Genomic DNA, 17,940 nt, shown 5'->3' on the forward strand with positions numbered 1-17,940 from the left:
AATTGTAAGAACAGTAACAGCAAAATCAATCACAGAACCAGCATTTTATCTGTGTTCATTCAGAGAAAACATGATCAGTCCCTTGTCTTGATTGGTTCAACCACAACTGTTCTTCTTGTAAAATCATCATCTTGTACATCTTTATTAACTATAAAATAAATATCACAATGACTTCTACCTTTTCCAGGACAAATCTGTCCTGAGTTTTGCCTTTGTTTTAGTATGAAAAAGGAGCTCTACACACTGACAAAAAGAATAAATAAAGATCAGATTGAATCATTCAATTACTGCTTTGTGTCCTGGAATTTCATTAACCAAGAGGAAATAATCTGTGCGCTTGTTCATGGCTGTGTTACAGCTATATTTTTTCTATATTTTGTTTCAGATGCCAGCACATTTATAGGGACACAGTTCTCATTAAATCAGTGATTCATTAACAAAGGAAAAATCATGGGAGAAACGACAGGGAAACATCCGCTTGTCTTCCTCATATCAAAGAGCTGTCAACAGCAGGCAATACAGCAGCCACAGACGGCTGACCATAGGAAATAACCATTAGGTTTCTGACAGTCACTCACTACAGTCTCATGAACTCAGTCAATACTGAGGTCATGAGACTAAGCTGAAAGGTCACACTAAGCTTAAAGGTTTTGTTTGCCATAAGCAAATATTGCATTCATTTTAACACATTAGTATAAGCAAGCCATAATGAATGTCATGATAAAGAACATCATGACGCTTCTACCATAGATCAGCCTATAGAAATTATCTTCTATTAACGAATCTGCCTAACGATCCCCTGGGTGATGAAATACGAGTGCAAGAGACTGCACTGAACCAACACCAATTTCATTAATAAATAATATGCTACTGTAAATCTTATTTATTACTGGCTATCTATTATAAACCCTGTTTTACAACCAAAGTGAGACACTGGTCGTACTGAAAACATCTATTGTAGACTTATAACTGATAACACAGTTTTCTTTTAGACTAAAAAAGTGATTTACAGTCATTGCTTCTCATCAAACACACATTATGCATATCCTTGAGGTCTAACAAACTTGTTGAATGCATTTCGTTCCTCTCAAAACATTTGCCAAGCTGAATTTTCATAAAATATTAAAAAGTGCAACATTAAGATTTTGTGTTTACTTCTTAGCAGTCTTCTTCTTCCCTGCCTTTGCAGGCACACTACTGTGTTTTTGGGGTGTTACCACCACCTGTAGAGCAGTGGAATAGTGTGAAACCAGGCAGGAATGTGTATCACGTCACTTGCATGGATGTGTGAATGCATGTGGGTCCTTGTGCGCGAGAACAGGGACCGACTCGTAAAAACAACACTGCTCCATAGTGCTACTAGTGGTCAAAAACTCCCAGGGTACCTTTAAGTCTTCGTACTTGTTTGTAACTACATCACTTCCGTGAAATTTTGTAATTGTAACAATAATGTGAATGCAGTATTTTAATTCATACTTGGCAATTGGGGCTCTGATGATGAGGTTGTTTTATAGTATGTTTTAGTCCAGGAACCTGAACAAAAACTGCACCTGGCAAATTTGGTCTGCAGCATTAGTTACCATCAAAAAGAGTTTGGTCTAAACTCAACAGAAAACCTGATTTAAGCCCTGAGGTTGTTGGACACCATTTTGTTCTGCTTTATGAGGCAGGCATCAGATGAACCTGATGCTTATCTAAATACTGCTACATTTTTACACTTCTACTGTTTACACTCCAGCACAACCTATAATGGACAGTTATCCGGATACATACAATACACAGACACCACATTCAGTTAAAGTAAAATCAAACATATTGCTGCTGTTGGATGAAACATTTTATCTGACAAGATAACATTTTATCTGACAAGATTGATTGTTATATCCACCAATGTGTCCCTGCGCAAGACACTTAAACTTGAGTTGCTCCAGAGGCGTGTGACCTATGACATATATAGCAATTGAAAGTCGCTACATATGTGTGGGTAAACGTAATACTAAGGTGTTACTTTTTTAAAGAGATTTTATGTTATAAACTGCATGTATCGCAAGAGTAATGGGTAGACAATGTGAATATCCCAAGAAGAAGACCCAGCTTTCATCTTAGAGTGCAGAATTTGCTATTAGCATCTATAGATCTGGTCAGAGCCTTGGATTTTGAGAAGGTGGATAGTTTTGGAATTGGTGAGAAAGGGCTGTAACTGATGAGAAAGAAACACCTGTTTTAAGCTAAAACAGTCTGAATTGTGTCCAGTCTGAATAGTGACAACATTTCTTCCAAACGTAAATGCATTAAAAAACTGTAGAGTGTGGATGCTGTGTTACACCGTTCCACTCAAAGTGGTATGCTTTGTTGCTACAGAGGCTAGATTCAATGTGTAGCTAATAAAGTGTGAAAAGAGAACGGAAGTGTGCATGTTGCAATATGCCTGACACTATTCTGTAAACACTACATTTCAATAAAATGTGATTTTTCTCCACTTCTACTTCTCACACAACGACCTTTCTTGTTATCTGTTTACACAATTACAATTTGAAGTTGTAAGTCTTGTTTGAATGTTTTGGTTCTTGAATGTGCTCTTTAAATGAGTGTGGGTGAGAACTGTTTATTTTATGGCTAAATTATGTATTGCCTAATATTGTTTCTCAGTGGTTTAGTCAGTTCTCAGATGCCTTATTGAGAAAAGTAAGTGTTTGTTCATAGTCCCCAGGGTTACATCATAACTTTAAGCATCATCATTCAGTAATGTTAACAATGCAAATTACCACAGACTTCACAAACTAGCTGAATAAAGAGAGGTTAAGTGAGCATTTAGATTAAAAACAGTGTTTTTTGCAAAGTTTGAAGCTGTTCAAGCACTTTGTTAAGCATACTGAGGCCGGTGGGGGAGAATAACTTTGAAAAGTATGGAGAATAACTTTATGAAAACCAGAAAACATTTTATCTAAGACCTAAGTCAGAAACTGAATTGACTTTTTTGTTGTCACCTGTTGCCAAGCCAATCTGGAGGCCTGAGAAGTTCCCAGTATGAGCTAAAAAGAAAATTACACCCTTTCTTACATCAAAAGACATAATAAACACCAGGCTAACTGCTCCTAGCAGGCTCCTAACAGAGCCTCTGGATAAATCTGTCACATCCTTTTGGTCAGGGATAAAAAAATTTCTCTAATACCAAACAGAAAATAACTAACAAGAAGCCGTTGTCAGACCGAATAATGAAGTGGTAACAACATGGCAATTCAGTCCAAATATCAGAGTAGAAACAACCTGCTTTTAATCAAAATAATTAAGATTAAAAGGATTACTTAGTCCCATAACATAAACAATAACAACAAGAACAATAAAAATCATCCCAAAACTGTCTGGTCAGTAAAAAACAGTATGGCATTACAATAATGCAACCTCTTGAAGGAATTGTCTCGTTGGGCAAATAATTCCACATTAGAGATGTGTATCATAATTATTCATAATTCCCCCTGCAAATAATATCACCATGAATCTGAATTCCTACAAAGCAAACAAACAAATTAAAGTTAATGAATATCAGAGGAGCAGAATTAAGCACTCAAGCTCAGCAACCAAGTTTTGCTCAGCTCACCGCAGTCAACACAACAATGTGGAAACTATCCATCAGTTTTTAATTTCACTGTCAAAGAATTTGCTCATAATTACAGCAACTTGTAGACATCGAAATGAGAGGGCATTTTCTCTTCATTAAACATGCAACAAGTAGTTTGACAAGAAAAAAAATCTTAACTCAAGTTCCACATACAAGCTTTCCCCATAGCTTTTAACCACATCTCAAGTCTTCCTCAGCAGATAGTGGCTCAGTAACAAGTTGGAAGTTCATTTCTAATTCAAAAAGGGGAACAGCTAATAAGAAATGTCCTGATTAGCTAAACCAGAAAAGTATGAATGGTTTCTGAATGTCAATTTTTTTAAACAACAAAATCATGGTAGGCTACACATCCACCGTTCTGTTCAGGAGCTTCCAAGCTGCTGCAAAAGGCTGTGGAAAGCTGATAAGTTCATAATTTGCCTCCTTTTACCCTCAGTTCGATGTTATCTCTTGTAATATAGGTTGATATTGCCAGCAGGTGTTAGTAAACACAATTTTCAAATGTCAGTTGGCGTTCTGGCATTCCTATATCTGAATGCTGTCCCTTCTTAAACGACAGAATCTATTTTATTAATTGACAACTCCTCTCGTGTCCCATAATCCTTTGTGCGAGTAGAGGTAAACAAAACAACATAATAAGAACCTCTCAAAGACAGCAGCTGACTAACACCAAGCTAGCAACATCCAGTGTGAAATGTCTAGGAGAAGCTTTATTTTGCACTGCAGCCACATAATAATGGAGTAATATACGGGTATGTTTCAGTGCATTTTTGGAAAGGGAGAAAGATAACTAGCGATCAGCAAAACGGTAATTCCAGGTTTTAAAGATTATATCTGTAACTTTCAGAAAACCCTTTTTACTAATGAGACAGGTGGCCGTTAACCAAATTGCAGTCAGCAACATGTTGCATGGACTCTGTAGGCGCACGCAAGCATTATCATGGGCATCAAGCAAAATAGTGATGTGACATACACTAGACTGAAATGGACACTGAATGCTGGCAAGTAAATTAAATCCACACCCTACAAAATTAACTTTGTTATTGTGGAGTTAGTCACTGTAGAGGGCGATATTCAGGGGTCAGCTGTTTGCAATGGCGTGCATAAAACTAAACTAAAATATGGAACTATATTATATAAAACAGTGAAATATCAATGGAAATTAGGCAAATTATGAACTAATCAGCATTCCATACAAACTGCTTGTTTGGAAGAAAGACTGAGTCAAGGTTGCACGGCTACTGTGTTATTTTTTATAATAAACAGTAAGAAAGAGAAGAAAATTGAGCATCTTTTCATAAATGATCAGACCAACAACTTAAATATATTATAAACCACTGTATTCTAAAAGTACTGTATATTTGGCTGTATCTCTAGTTTTATTAAAACATACAGTACATGTTGCACATATCCTGTTCACCGTGAACAGAAAAACAGCCCAGTGTAGAGGGGAAATGATACAAACATTATACAGATGCTATGTGTCACAGTTTGACCCAGTACACAATATGATGTGCAGGCAGTCCATGGCTGGAGGTAAAAAACACACAGGTGTTCCCAGGGAAGCAATGAGAGGAGTTGGACGGTGCTGTGAAATAAAATCTGTTGCTAAGTTACAGGAGTACTGAGCACAGTTTTCTGGACTCACGGGGGAATGCGTCAGCAGTGGTTTCTGAAAGGTACTTTGGCTTGCCCTGCATCCATGTTTGGAAACAGCAGCATCCTCTGTCATACTCCTCAGTCTCTGGGTGCTCACTATCTAAAATATGATTAAGCAAACAGCAGCTGAAACCATATATTTAAGCTGTCACAGGGGACGGGAATAAAACAGTGAACCCAGCAAGAAGAAATCTGATATTTAGATTTTGATTTAGACCGTTTTCACGAGGGGCACTTCTATCTTATCACTTTATAGGTCATGTAGCTCGTCTTGCAGGGGAGGAAAGTGGTTAAAAGTCTGTCCACCGGTGCACCGGAGTCTCCCAGGGAAATTAAAATCATGTCTTGAAGCAGGTCATGACCAGGAGTGATGAATTTAAGAAGGCAGGTAAAGAAAGGAGAGATGATGTGGACATCTGTTTTGAATTTCCACACATTACAAGCACGGCACAAGACAATTAGACAGGCAGAAAACCCTGTTACCTCTGGAATCCTGCCAAATACAATTGGTCTGCTTACATGCCCTCCTCCATGAATTTGGAGAGGAGGCAGAGAAGAATGGAAGCAGGGCTTTTGAACCAAACAGTCTGAGGAAACAAACTCAGGAAGCATTTCTAGAGTTTAAAGTTCCTTCAACTCATGTTTGCATTTCCATCATAGCTTGTTGATTGTTATGATTAGGCAAGTTAAACTTGTAACAGATCAGATTGGAGATCATTGTTGTATAAAACAGTAATTGTTGTAATTGTGTTCGACTGTGCTTATAACTTTCTACTGTGATGGATGTTGGAAAAGAGAAGTGATTGATTATTGAAAATAACCATACACAACTGTTTCACTTTTGGTCTTGCATGGCTTCTATTTTCATTGCTCTTTATAGCTTTTTTTTTAACACTAATTGGATGTCAGCTACATAACAGTCAAAGGGGGATTCGAAAAGTAATTTCAATGGGAACTCCATTGATTTGTTGTATAAACTGCAGAAGTTGTATAAAGCATTTTGTGGCCCCAGAGGGAGCAGCACGAAATCTGATAAATTGTGAAGCCTGTAAAAGTGACGTCACTTGAGTCGGCGTGCTGTAGACTACAAGTTTGAAAAATTAAAAATATCTGCAGGTGTTAAGTTAGAATGAAGTGAGGTTACCAGACCTCTGTAGCCCGCACTTCATCCCTGTTGGAGGCCAGAGGCTACATCACCCGCTATCACCAGCTGAACTGTTAGCAGTCGATTTGCATTGTGGGTAATGTAGGTGGCAGGTTTTGACATGAAAGAAGAATGTCTTTGATATAAAACATCTCAGCTAAATCGATGGAGTACTCTTAAATGTCAACAACATTATAACATATTTCCATACCAATTTCTAACATACTAGCACCAACCGGTGCTTGCTTGCTGTACAGACGTGGCTACAGTTCAGCACTGCAAACTCAATCTTGATAGTTCCTGTACTGTCAGAAAGAACAGCAAAAAAAAATTGTGATGGCATAAACCAAAACAAGAAGTAGAAACTTGCAAGGCGATGTTAACTTGTCCAATGGTTTGTTGATTTGCAAATAAAAAGCTGCTTAGATGTACAGGTTAAAACTGTTACATTTTTAAAGAAAAGGTCAAATAAGAAGTTAAAGTTACTGAGCAACAGGAGAATAAGAGTTCTGTCCTGCATCATGTCCTGTCAACATCAGTCTCCCTATCCTTATAAAACTAGCTATGCTGCAAGGTTGTTACCACAACTAAGTTTGGCAAATGTAGATAGATAAGCAGCCACTCACATTTTAAGTCCACCAGTTTTAATAGAGTTGTTTTCACTTGACCAAACAAACCGCATCACACTAACTGTACACCACATTAATCTTTGCATCAACACACCTAAATTGTGAATCTTTACGTCACTTGTCTAAAGAACCAAATGTGTGACATGATTGGACTGATGACATCGACGATGAGAGAAAGGAATAATGTAAGGTTTAAGCAAGAAGGTTTTTGACACATTACTGCAGCGTATTTTACTGCAAACTTTTACTAGCTTAACTACTGGACAGTTGTCCCTTTTGACAGCTCAGAAATGTTTCACCAATAAAAACACCTGTATGAATAGAAATGAAAGTGAAAATCTCATCCTAGTTTTTGCACTGATGTGATTTTTGATACAAGTGTTCAAGCTAATATGTAATAAAGCATTACGAAAGGTTACAAGGCTGACTGACATTGCATTTCTAAAGACTTGTGGAAACTCAGCATATTCCTTGGAGCACACACATAAGAAGCAGCATTATCTTTTGATCTCACTTAAACAGCAATGGGCTAACTGAGAGATGAACTGGGTCCTACATAAACAGGGGAGAAAGATATGCTAAAAACAACACCGTGGTGAGGAAAGAACAACAAATACAGCAGCTCGTTCCCACACAGTCACATCAACACATCAAATGACAATGTGGCTTTTGCAGAAAATACAAATAGATGCAGGGTCACATGCCATTCACACAAAAAAACTAAACTTTCAGGCTGGTTTTTGCTTATATAATCAAACATTAGATTCACAAAAGAAAAAAAAGGATGAAAAGTGAAATCCTTCATCCTTTCTGGTGTTCAACACATTCTTTGCACATTGATGATTGAACAAGTAGTTTTGATTGTGCCATGTTCCAAGACTGTTCATGTACTTTCCTTGGGTTTTTAAATGGTGTGCAACTTAAAGGGCTATTTTGGTATTATTAAACCTGGGCCACACATATTTCAGGGTCGAAATGACTGGGTAAAAAAAGTTTTAACATCTGGGCAGTAGATGGCTTCAGCTGGCAGCCGCGAACTGCTGCAACATATTCCTTTGGAGCAATTCCACCTGTCAAGATACGTCAACAAAAAGTGCTTATTTTTGCCACTGGCTTAGACTGTCATACCAGGTGTCTGACAACAGCATGGAAAGGATCCTAACGTGTAACACCTGGGACCTAGAGGCCAACCGATATGGTATTTTTAAGTCCGATACCGATTTCGATATGAGGATTTTGAAATCCAATAGCCGATATATCGGCCAATATTGTTTTTTCCCCTTATTTTAAGAAACGCATGACATAAACAAAGATTATCCCTAACATTTGTTATGTTGAGACCATGACAAGATACCATGACTTAATGCAGTATAAAAAGAAACTTTGTTATAGTTAACAACCACCATCTGGCTCTATGACACGGTGACCCAGAGGAAACGCTGCCCTTGAATTAATCTAATAACGTTACTACATAACGGTCAACAACGAGGACCTGCAACTGTGCGTTAGATACATGTTTAGCTCACATTTAATCATTTCTGACACGCCAACTGTAACTAGAGACACTACAGTTTAATCGCTCATTATTGTTAGCCTTCTCCACTGATAAACGTGGCATTAGCTTTGAGGCTAATTTAGCAACAGGCAGCTTTAGCTGCTGTTGGCAATGTTTGAAAATATTTAGAAGTAATAAATAAGACAGAAATAAGAGGACCGATAGTTAGAACTGCCACACTGTTTCAGAAATAAATCTACAATCAGGTCTGTCAGCAGCATGGCCTTCAATACTACCGTAACATTAAGCACAGTGTTATGTAAAAGAAAAGTCTATATATTTGAACCTCTTTATCTTATATAAAAATATTACATTCACAAATACAATGAAATTAGTTTGGAGAACTAAAAATCTTACATGTTAACCAGCGAAGTCACACGGAACTCACATTTGAAAGAAAGGTCCCCCATCGTGCAGCTAAGGGTGTTACACACCTTCAACAAGCCGGCATCCGTGCCCACTCGGCATTGGAGGCTTAACTCAATGTGACGGACCCTCCACATGAACGCGAACGTAGTAGAAGTAGGTAGGGAGAGGGAGTAGCAAGCAGTTTCGGAAAGGCCCCATAGCTCCGGTAGACTCGAGTTAGCTGATGTTTTGAACAGAGGAGCTGCAGAGCGCCCTCTGGTGGGCAAACTGTGGAACACTCATGACATGAGGGAAGCATTCAACTTTCTGTTTCTTTTTTAATAGTCATGTATCAGCGGTTATAAATGCCGATGCAAGTAGCTTATAACAGCCGATAATATCTGCAAAACGATAAATCGGTAACACACTGGTAACACCCCTTGTTTCTAACCAGAAACATAAGTCATACTCAAGGACAATTCTCCCTCCGAAATCTCGTGAGATGCGAGTTGTTGCAGGAAGATGCCAGTGGAACTGTGAGTCAGAGTTAGAGAGAGGAGTCTGTTGTGTTGGAGTAACTTTAGGAAATAAAGACTTGCTAGCATTTCCTCAATGTACACAACAAACTCTTCTCTCCAACTCAAAACATTTTGTACCCACTAGTCATTTCGACCCTAAAATATGTGAAAATTGGGTTGCCTAGGTTTTTAAAATATTAAAATTATCCTTTAAAACGGTACAATGTGTAACAATTGAGATTACTCTCCACCTGTCAAATTCATACTCATAGTGGGAGAGGAGTGAGGTCGGCATCAGGGAGAGAGTGACAGCATGTATAGCCACATTATTTTATTATCTGACGGTGAATTAAGGGTTTAATTCGACCAAACCAGAGCTGGTGATTGTTGGAACTGTGGAAAGACTACGGCAGTTTTAATGAGATATATTATGCTTCTGTTGACTTTGAATGCAGTGTGTTTTACGATGAGTTAATAAGGAAATTACTATCAGAAGGTATGCATTGTGTATTTTTCAGTTTGATAAGGAAAACAAGTGTAAAAATATTTCCTTTCTTGACATTTTGAGAATTTATTTAGTTTTTTTATTTTTTAGAGTAAAAAAAGCTAAGGGATCTTGTGGAACACAGCAAATTCACTGCTCGCACACTCTCCCACCTGAAATTATGGGAGAGGCCTGAGTGGTATTATCAGACAGTATAGGTCGGGACTGGCTGGTTATCATGCTAACTTCACTAGATACCTCTGCATCACAATACATAGACGTCTTTGACATGACGTCAGAACTGTTATTTTGTCACATTCTGTTGATAAGGTTAGTTAATTTTTTCAAAATGTTTTAAACTAAGATTCTGGACAAATCTTACACATTGCACCTTAATGTTCTCTTTCTAAAGTTGGATATACCGCTGATGGCCCAGATATAGAGTAGGGCTGAACGATTTGGGGAAAAAATCTAATTGCGATTTTTCTGCCAGATATTACGATTATGTTTTTATTGAAGATTTGCTAAAGTTCAATATTCACTGCCAGTCTATTTTTGACTAAAGCCGCATCAAGCAGCACAGAGCAGATGAACCAGACAAGAAGTCAGACACAGAACGGCATAGAGAATCCGGTCGATTTTCCAAATAAAACACACTTTGCAGACTCCAGATCATACATCAACAATAAACACAGTTTATAAACACAGTTTATTGTTGAAACGTGTAGGCTAAACACTTCGCAGCTGAAACACTTCAGTGTGAGTTGACGCCGGACTTAACTGCGGCACAGCCGCTGCCTGTGTCGGTTCGGCTGGCACCATTATCCCACATGTTTTTCCTCTAGATTCGTTTGTTGTGGTAAAATTCACATGCCCTGTGCCCGCTCTGATTGGTGAGAAGGATCCTTAACAGCAGACGCATGGAGCTTGTCATTGCCGAGCACATCTGTCACACAAGGATGACAACGGAATGAACTTGTAACTCCATGACTGTTGGAACGGGTCAGATGCTACATTTTAATCGCAGTCTTCATGATTAGCTAATTGCGTTCTTTCAAATCACAATTTCGACTTGAAAACAATTAATCATTCAGCCCTAATATAGAGTGGGACATTTCCTTTTCACATGGAGCACCTCGCCTTTTGTTAAATAGCTCATGTACAAGCCTCTTTAAGGCTTCAAAACTACACTTACATGCTATTTATTTATACAACATGGCCAACATTTTACAGAGACCTGAACATTACATCCATACGTAATTATTGAACTTCTCATTCAAAAACCATGGGCATCATTCCCGCTGCTATACAGCCTGTAGAAGGCTTTCCACAGAATTTAGGAACTTGGCTGCAGAGATCTCCCCCAATTCAACCACAAGATCATTACCCCCAATGTCCACCAGAGATTCCTGCATTGTATTTTGGCTTACAGAGACGGGGCAATGTCCATCAGACACGTGGGAGCACCTCACTTGTGGCTCTTTTCTTACTCTGTCTATTTTTGCCGTAACAGCATATCTGTGCATGTAATTTGTTACTGACTTTGTCTTGAAGTACACAGGGCTAAATGAGTTGTTATTTGTTCACCTCACTTCTCCTCTAAACCCTGTGAACTACGATAAAGACATGACAGCATGCGTCATCCTGTCATGTCATGCAGCAGTGATTAAAAGAGTAAAGTAAAAATATGCTTATCAGAAAACAAAAAAATCAAAATAATAATTGAAAATATGGCTCCTGAAAGATACTGCTTGAAGACTCTTCACTTCTGAAAAGCTATTAAGTGAACACTGCAACCCTAGTTGAGACAACAGAGCTGTGGTTGTCACTTTAACATGAAAACAGTAGACATGAGGGTTTAGTGGGGTCAACAACTGATGTTGGGTGATAAGGATTGGTTCGTTATTCAATTCATCCCAAAAGGTATTGGATGGATCCACACCAAACTCAAAAAACCATTTCTTTATGGACCTTGCTTTGTGTGCAGGGGCACTGCCATGTTGAAACAGGAAAGGACTTTCCCCAAACTGTTGCCACATAGTTTAAAGAACTCTATTGTCTAAAATATTGTATACTGACAAAGGGCCTAGACCAAACCACCAAAAACAGTCCCAGACCAAAAGTACAACAAAGTAGGCCTATGTAGAAGGGTGTCTCCACATACTTTTGGCCATATAATGTGTTTCTAAATTCAAGGATAAACCCCTTTTGAGTTGAACCATCTCATTTCAGGGAGGTTTTTAGATGCAAACATACGATATATCAATGGGCAACTATATCCATATGAATTCTGTCCACTTTATAAAAGGGTTTACTCTATAAGAGCTATCCTATTAAAAGAAAATGTTTATGAGCAGCACAAGGCCTGATAAAAACGGTTAATTGAGTGAACATCCAAAACAATGAGGTGGGAAAGTGGAGCTACAGAGTTATAAATTACAACACACACACACACACACACACACACACACACCAGGGAGCACACTTTGGGGTTAATAACACTGAGATGTAGAACTCAGCAGATGATGCAATTAAGTGTACCTTTAAATAATGGTGGAAAATTAAACCCATGAAATGTTATGAAAGTAAAAATAATGTTGTAAAAATTCTACCCGAGGCATTTGGATTTTATGAGAACACATAGGCTCAGCAGCACATTAAAATAATATCCCCTGAAACGATCAACTGTAAGCTTGTTACAAGTCTAGATTAAGTAAAACACCTGAAATCAGTTTTTCCAAAGCTAAGAGCAAACACCTTTCTTCTTCTTTAAAACAGCTTAGATTTTAGGTACTTACCCAGCAGTTTGCACTTTACTGTATAATAAAATAATTAGTTCTAAATATGATACATGCATGTGGTTAGAAACATGTTTTAAGGCCAACATTATGAGGTTGAGGGCAGGATTTGTATAAGCTAAGCTGTTGCTTAAAGATGTTATAAATAAACCCATTCAAAAATTAAAGATGAAATCCCAAATTTCAGAGGAAAATCCTCTGCTTTCTAACGTGTTATTAAAAAGGTAATTACATGGAAGAGTCTGTAGCAGGAATACTATAAACTTAATAATCTGTAAGACAATCCATCGTGACAGGAAACCACTGTGTGCTATAACAACATTTGCCGTTAAGACGTGTGTGATGGTGTATTTTGATTAGCAATTAAATGTTTCAGCAGAATTTAATGTAATTGAAATGATTGCAGACATATAATAGAAGAGTATGACGATGTTCTGACTTTTGGTGGTGATGGACACATACTACAATCCACTGTTTCTAATTTGTAATTGACCAATGCTTCCAAATTACTGTCCAATATAAGAAAGTCACAGCCTCTCTGATAAGGTTCATCTGTGATCCCATTTTCCTTCTGATAATGTATCAAATGTTTTCGCTGTCATGTTAAACAAATGGGACTAAGATTGAGCAATACAAGGAAAAAGGAAACTTTAACCAAGTCCAGCTGCAAAGGAAAATGTAAGTTTGTATTAATGCACTTGTGCTAAACCTATAGTTGTCTGTATGCCTGATGCAGTTCCCGTGGCAACCAGCAGCTATATTATTATTATTATTATTATATCCCATAGCAAAGTGTTTGTGTGCCAATCACTAGCTTAATTTGTAAATTAAGATATGTAATGCTTGTTGAAGAGACAGCCTGTAGCCACAAGGATGTGAATTACTGCCCCTTTTCATGTCTGCCTTACTTTCCCACAAATGACTTTCTGTTTTGATCTGCCAAGTTACTTCTTTGTAAACCCAAATGTCTCTCTGATCAGCCAAAGTGTACCTTATCTCTGGCTGGCCTAAATGGAGCTTGATTAGTACAATAACCATCTGTCATAAATGAAACTTTGAGCCTAAGTATGCTTCAAATAATCTGGGTCGGACCCCATAAGATGAAAAACCTGTGGTCATTGTCTCCTTGTGGTGCATCCCACTGCTTCCCCAATTTCTTAGTTTTGACATGATGAATCACACACTTACAGGCAGTCTCTCCTCAAGATAATTACTCTTATAAACACAAAGTGACTTAAGTAGTTGTGTGAGGTGATGGCCCTTTTTCAGCGTCTCTCTTGCCCCTAAGAGAGTGTGCATGCCACTGGTGTGAGAAACTTTTTTCCCGCCACCACAATACCCAATAGTACAGGCTACTTATCACAACTGCTTATTATCTTACAGTATTTGGCAGTGAGAAAAAAAACTTCAGCAGCAACAAGCTTTTATGGAAATGCCCATGGCTGTGCGTTATTGCGCGCAGTGCGGGCGTGAAATCCCGGCTCTCTGTGCACATTATTATAAAGCTTTATGAGCAAAGCACATTCCTGTACATACCTGTTTCCACAGAAAGCTGTCCATGCCGTTTAACGTCCAAGAAACAGTCACGTGGATGGCAGAAAGAATAACTCCAGTTATGACTGCGGCGCGCATCCTGACGGGCAGCAGAGTGTAGATGACATGGATGAAGAACACGGTCCACCAGATCCCCTCTGAGGCACTTCTTGGCTGCACGAGCAGCACTCCAACCACCTGGATCACCAGCACCACCACGATGACCAAATAGCACACAATCCACATATGGTCCTGGTGAAACCCGTTCCTGTTGCAGACCACCATAAGTATGAGTGTGAGGAAGATGGCCACGGAAAATACAACCACATAAGTTACGCTCGGCCTCGTTGTCCCGCCAGAGCAGTGGAAGCCCAGCATGACCGTGAAGACCAGCACCAGCACAGCCATGAGCATTGTCAAACTGCTCTGGTTGAGACGGAAAAAGTAGCGCTGGTAGAGCCGCTCCAACTTTTCCGACTGGAATTTCTTGGATTTGAAAATGTGCATGACGCTGGTGCAGCACGTCACTAAAGAAAAGTTAACTTCGGGCATGACCTCCTCCTCGTCGGTCCTCGGCTTGGCTTTCCGTTGCTCCAAACCCAGCTCCACAGACTTGGGTCTCACCTCGCCGTCTGGGCGTTTAGGGGACGCGCGGTTGTTGTCTCGGGTCTCATCGCCATAGTCCTGCCAAGCCGACCTGGACCTAAAGCTGACCCTGCTGACGGTCGTTGAAGCTCGCCCGGGCTGCCGGTGGTCCAGATCATCCTCGTCCCTCCACCGACTGTTGGTCCGAGTGAGCTTCTTGCGCGGGGATCTAGTAGAGTATGGGCACCCGTTGGCCACGGACTCAGACTCTCCCCAAGCTGATCTGTGCTCGGTCCCTCCCCTCAACCCGGGCGCACCGACTCCGGGTGGGCTGACACTGTTTGATCTGGACATAGTGGAGAACGGGAGGCAATAACAGAAACGAGCCTCAACAAATAAACACTGCAGGAAAACTTTTGTTCTACTTCCAAAAAAAGGTCCGGGGACTATTTAGCCCCAAAGATGAGGCGAATTAAATGTCTGTCATAAATTGAATTCCCCATAGTTGGTCAGCTAAACAGCTCTAAAGTAAAACGTCACCGATCTCCCACTTTTATAGGCAAACATTCATTCAAAAATCTTTCAAAATCTAACTGGCATTACCCAAAGCAACAGCCAGGAGTGATAAAAAGCTCTGGGAATAAAAACAATTGAACATGCGCAAAAGTCACAGGGGAACCAGTTTCGCCGCGAGAGGAAGGAACATTAGATCCAGGTGGACTTGGCGCTACATCGTTGGGCCCAATTAACTACCATCCATGGAGAGGTTGCACGGCAGCGCGCGCTGTAGATGAAAAAAAAATATTACACAACTCAGATAGTCCCCAGAGATCATAGCGCAACACCATCAATTACACTGTGAATCCGTTATACCATCGGATGTGTTTCCTGTATTTGTGTAAACGGTTTGTGGACAGAAAGGACGGAGGTGAAGGGAAATAAAAAGGTGAATCCCATGTTGGCGGCTTTTATTTTGTCCCGTCAAGTCTTCATGCACCTGTGCTGACTAAACATTGCAGCCTTTACGACGGTGGGATCCTCACGTTTGGCCAAAAAGCATCATCACGATCCCCGCACGCTTGCGCTGATCGGAGCGGAGGAGAAACTCAGCCGCTCCTCCTCCTCCTCCTCTGGCAGCCACAAAAAAAAGGTCCTTGGTCCATGGTAGACTATAGCCCGTTACCGTACAGTCAATTTATCTTCAACCTCTGCGCCAAAAGCATGTCCAACATCTGTCCATCACTGCTCAAATCCCCAGAAAACGACTCCTGATCTGATTTGCAGCCAGCCTCCGCGCACAGCGAATCCGCAGCCGTACAGCGGCAGCATTTCATAAAGTGTCTACCCGGTGCCAAAGTGCGCTCCCGCAGCCTCGGACGATCCGTTCGGTGACTGTTTGGAGCGTGGTATCATAACATATTTACCGCTGATTGCTGCTTCAATGGCCATTCAACCAAGTGTGCTTCCTGCGGCCCGCCTCTCCGCCGCGCTTCTATTGGAAAGGAAAAGGGGTGAGTCACGCTTTGACGCTGTTTCATTGGATGACATGCTGGTCAATCCAAAACGGAGGCTGTGCGACCCCCGGGCTAGTCCGATGAATGGGCGGGTCTGTTCTCACAGCTGGATAGCCCCCTCACATGCACACTAGGAGTTGAATCTTCCCCCAGTGAACCCTATTTCTCCATTGGTTCCCACTCTCAAATTGGGGACTGGGGAATCTCTGGGCTCCGGAACTTGGGGTCCAACTCACTTGGACTTCACTTTTGTTTGGAGAATTATTTTTTTCTTATTTTGTTTAGATACATTTATTTCTATAACCTGCCTGTTTAATTTTGTTCTACATGAGTTTAACTGTGAATCAATTGAAAAAAATATTTTCTTAATCAGTTAATGTATTCAGTTAGAAATGGTTGTTGGATGAATTGATGAATGAGTGAAACCTTAATTGCCATTTGGGGAATTTGCTTTACACAAAGAGCATAAAAGAATATCACAAAATATCAACAATCATACGTGACGTGACAACACATAAGGTAATATATAAACATAAGCACTGTAAATGTAAAAGCATAATTTTTGGGAAATCCATAAAGGACATCAAGTGCAAGTTCAAGAAAGTGATAAATGAATATGTGTGAATGAACATAAAGATTGGACGCTTTTCTCTGTTTTTTACCATTGCAAATATTGTATATTTTGGTTTTGGACTGTTGGTTGGACAAACAAGAAAACTGAGGATGTCATCTTGGGCTAATTTTCCACAATTATTTTGATATTTAATCATACACTGAACAATGAATCAGTCCACTGGGGGAAAAAATCAACTATTTAAACATCATTATTTGCAGCCCATGTGCGATGGGGCTGGATAAGCAGTTATCTTGACCCGGAGCAGGGAAAAAATGTGTTAACTCCTGACTGTTTAAGTTATGTGCTTAAGTCTAATGTTTCAGTTCCTCCACCTCGAACACTGTCCTGCGTGGCAGTCAGTGGTCATTTACATACATGAAAAGAGCATTTGTCTCATTTAAGTTCCCATTGTGTGCTAATGAATGTAAATTGGAGGCATGTGACAAGGAGCCTTGTGTGTTTGCTGGGACCCGCTCACCTCCAGCTGAATCCCCTTTGCCCCATCAAGGGTGAAACACTGTTAAGAGATAGAACAGGAGCCTCCATTCAGCATTGTCCCCGTCAAATAAAAAGTGGAACTCAGATATAAATCAGATACAAATTTAACTCGATTCAAGTTGTGCAACTTATTTTCTCTGCTTGTCTTATGACTGCTTGTTTGCTTGCTTTCTTTTGCCCTTTCTCTTTTCCCTCTCTCTCTCTCACACACACCCAACACAATTTATTGTTGTATAATACGAGGAAATAGAGATCTAACCATATTAAAATCACCAAAAAAAAAACAGATTAATGGGGAAAATCTGGTTAATTTAGGAAATCTGACTGCTCTCCCCTTTTTTCCCAGAACAGAATTCAGTGGTGGAAAGTAATTAAGTGCATTTACTCAAGTACAATTTAAGGTACATACTTCAATTGTTTTGTTTACCGTGTACATCAGC

General features: G+C 39.7%; 1 protein-coding gene across 2 annotated transcripts in view; it reads right to left on the reverse strand.

Moving 5' to 3' along the window:
- The window catches only part of adcy5 (adenylate cyclase 5), an 89,151-nt gene extending 72,827 nt beyond the window's left edge, over positions 1-16,324 (reverse strand). For both annotated transcript variants that reach the window (XM_046053874.1, XM_046053873.1), the window contains exon 1: positions 14,291-16,324. In XM_046053874.1, the coding sequence (XP_045909830.1) occupies positions 14,291-15,226 (936 nt within the window). In that variant the 5' untranslated portion in view covers positions 15,227-16,324. The remainder of the gene's footprint in view (positions 1-14,290) is intronic.
- Between the last annotated feature and the right edge of the window lie 1,616 nt (positions 16,325-17,940).

This window comes from Micropterus dolomieu, linkage group LG07, assembly GCF_021292245.1.
Source record: "Micropterus dolomieu isolate WLL.071019.BEF.003 ecotype Adirondacks linkage group LG07, ASM2129224v1, whole genome shotgun sequence".
Taxonomy (NCBI): Eukaryota; Metazoa; Chordata; class Actinopteri; order Centrarchiformes; family Centrarchidae; genus Micropterus; species Micropterus dolomieu.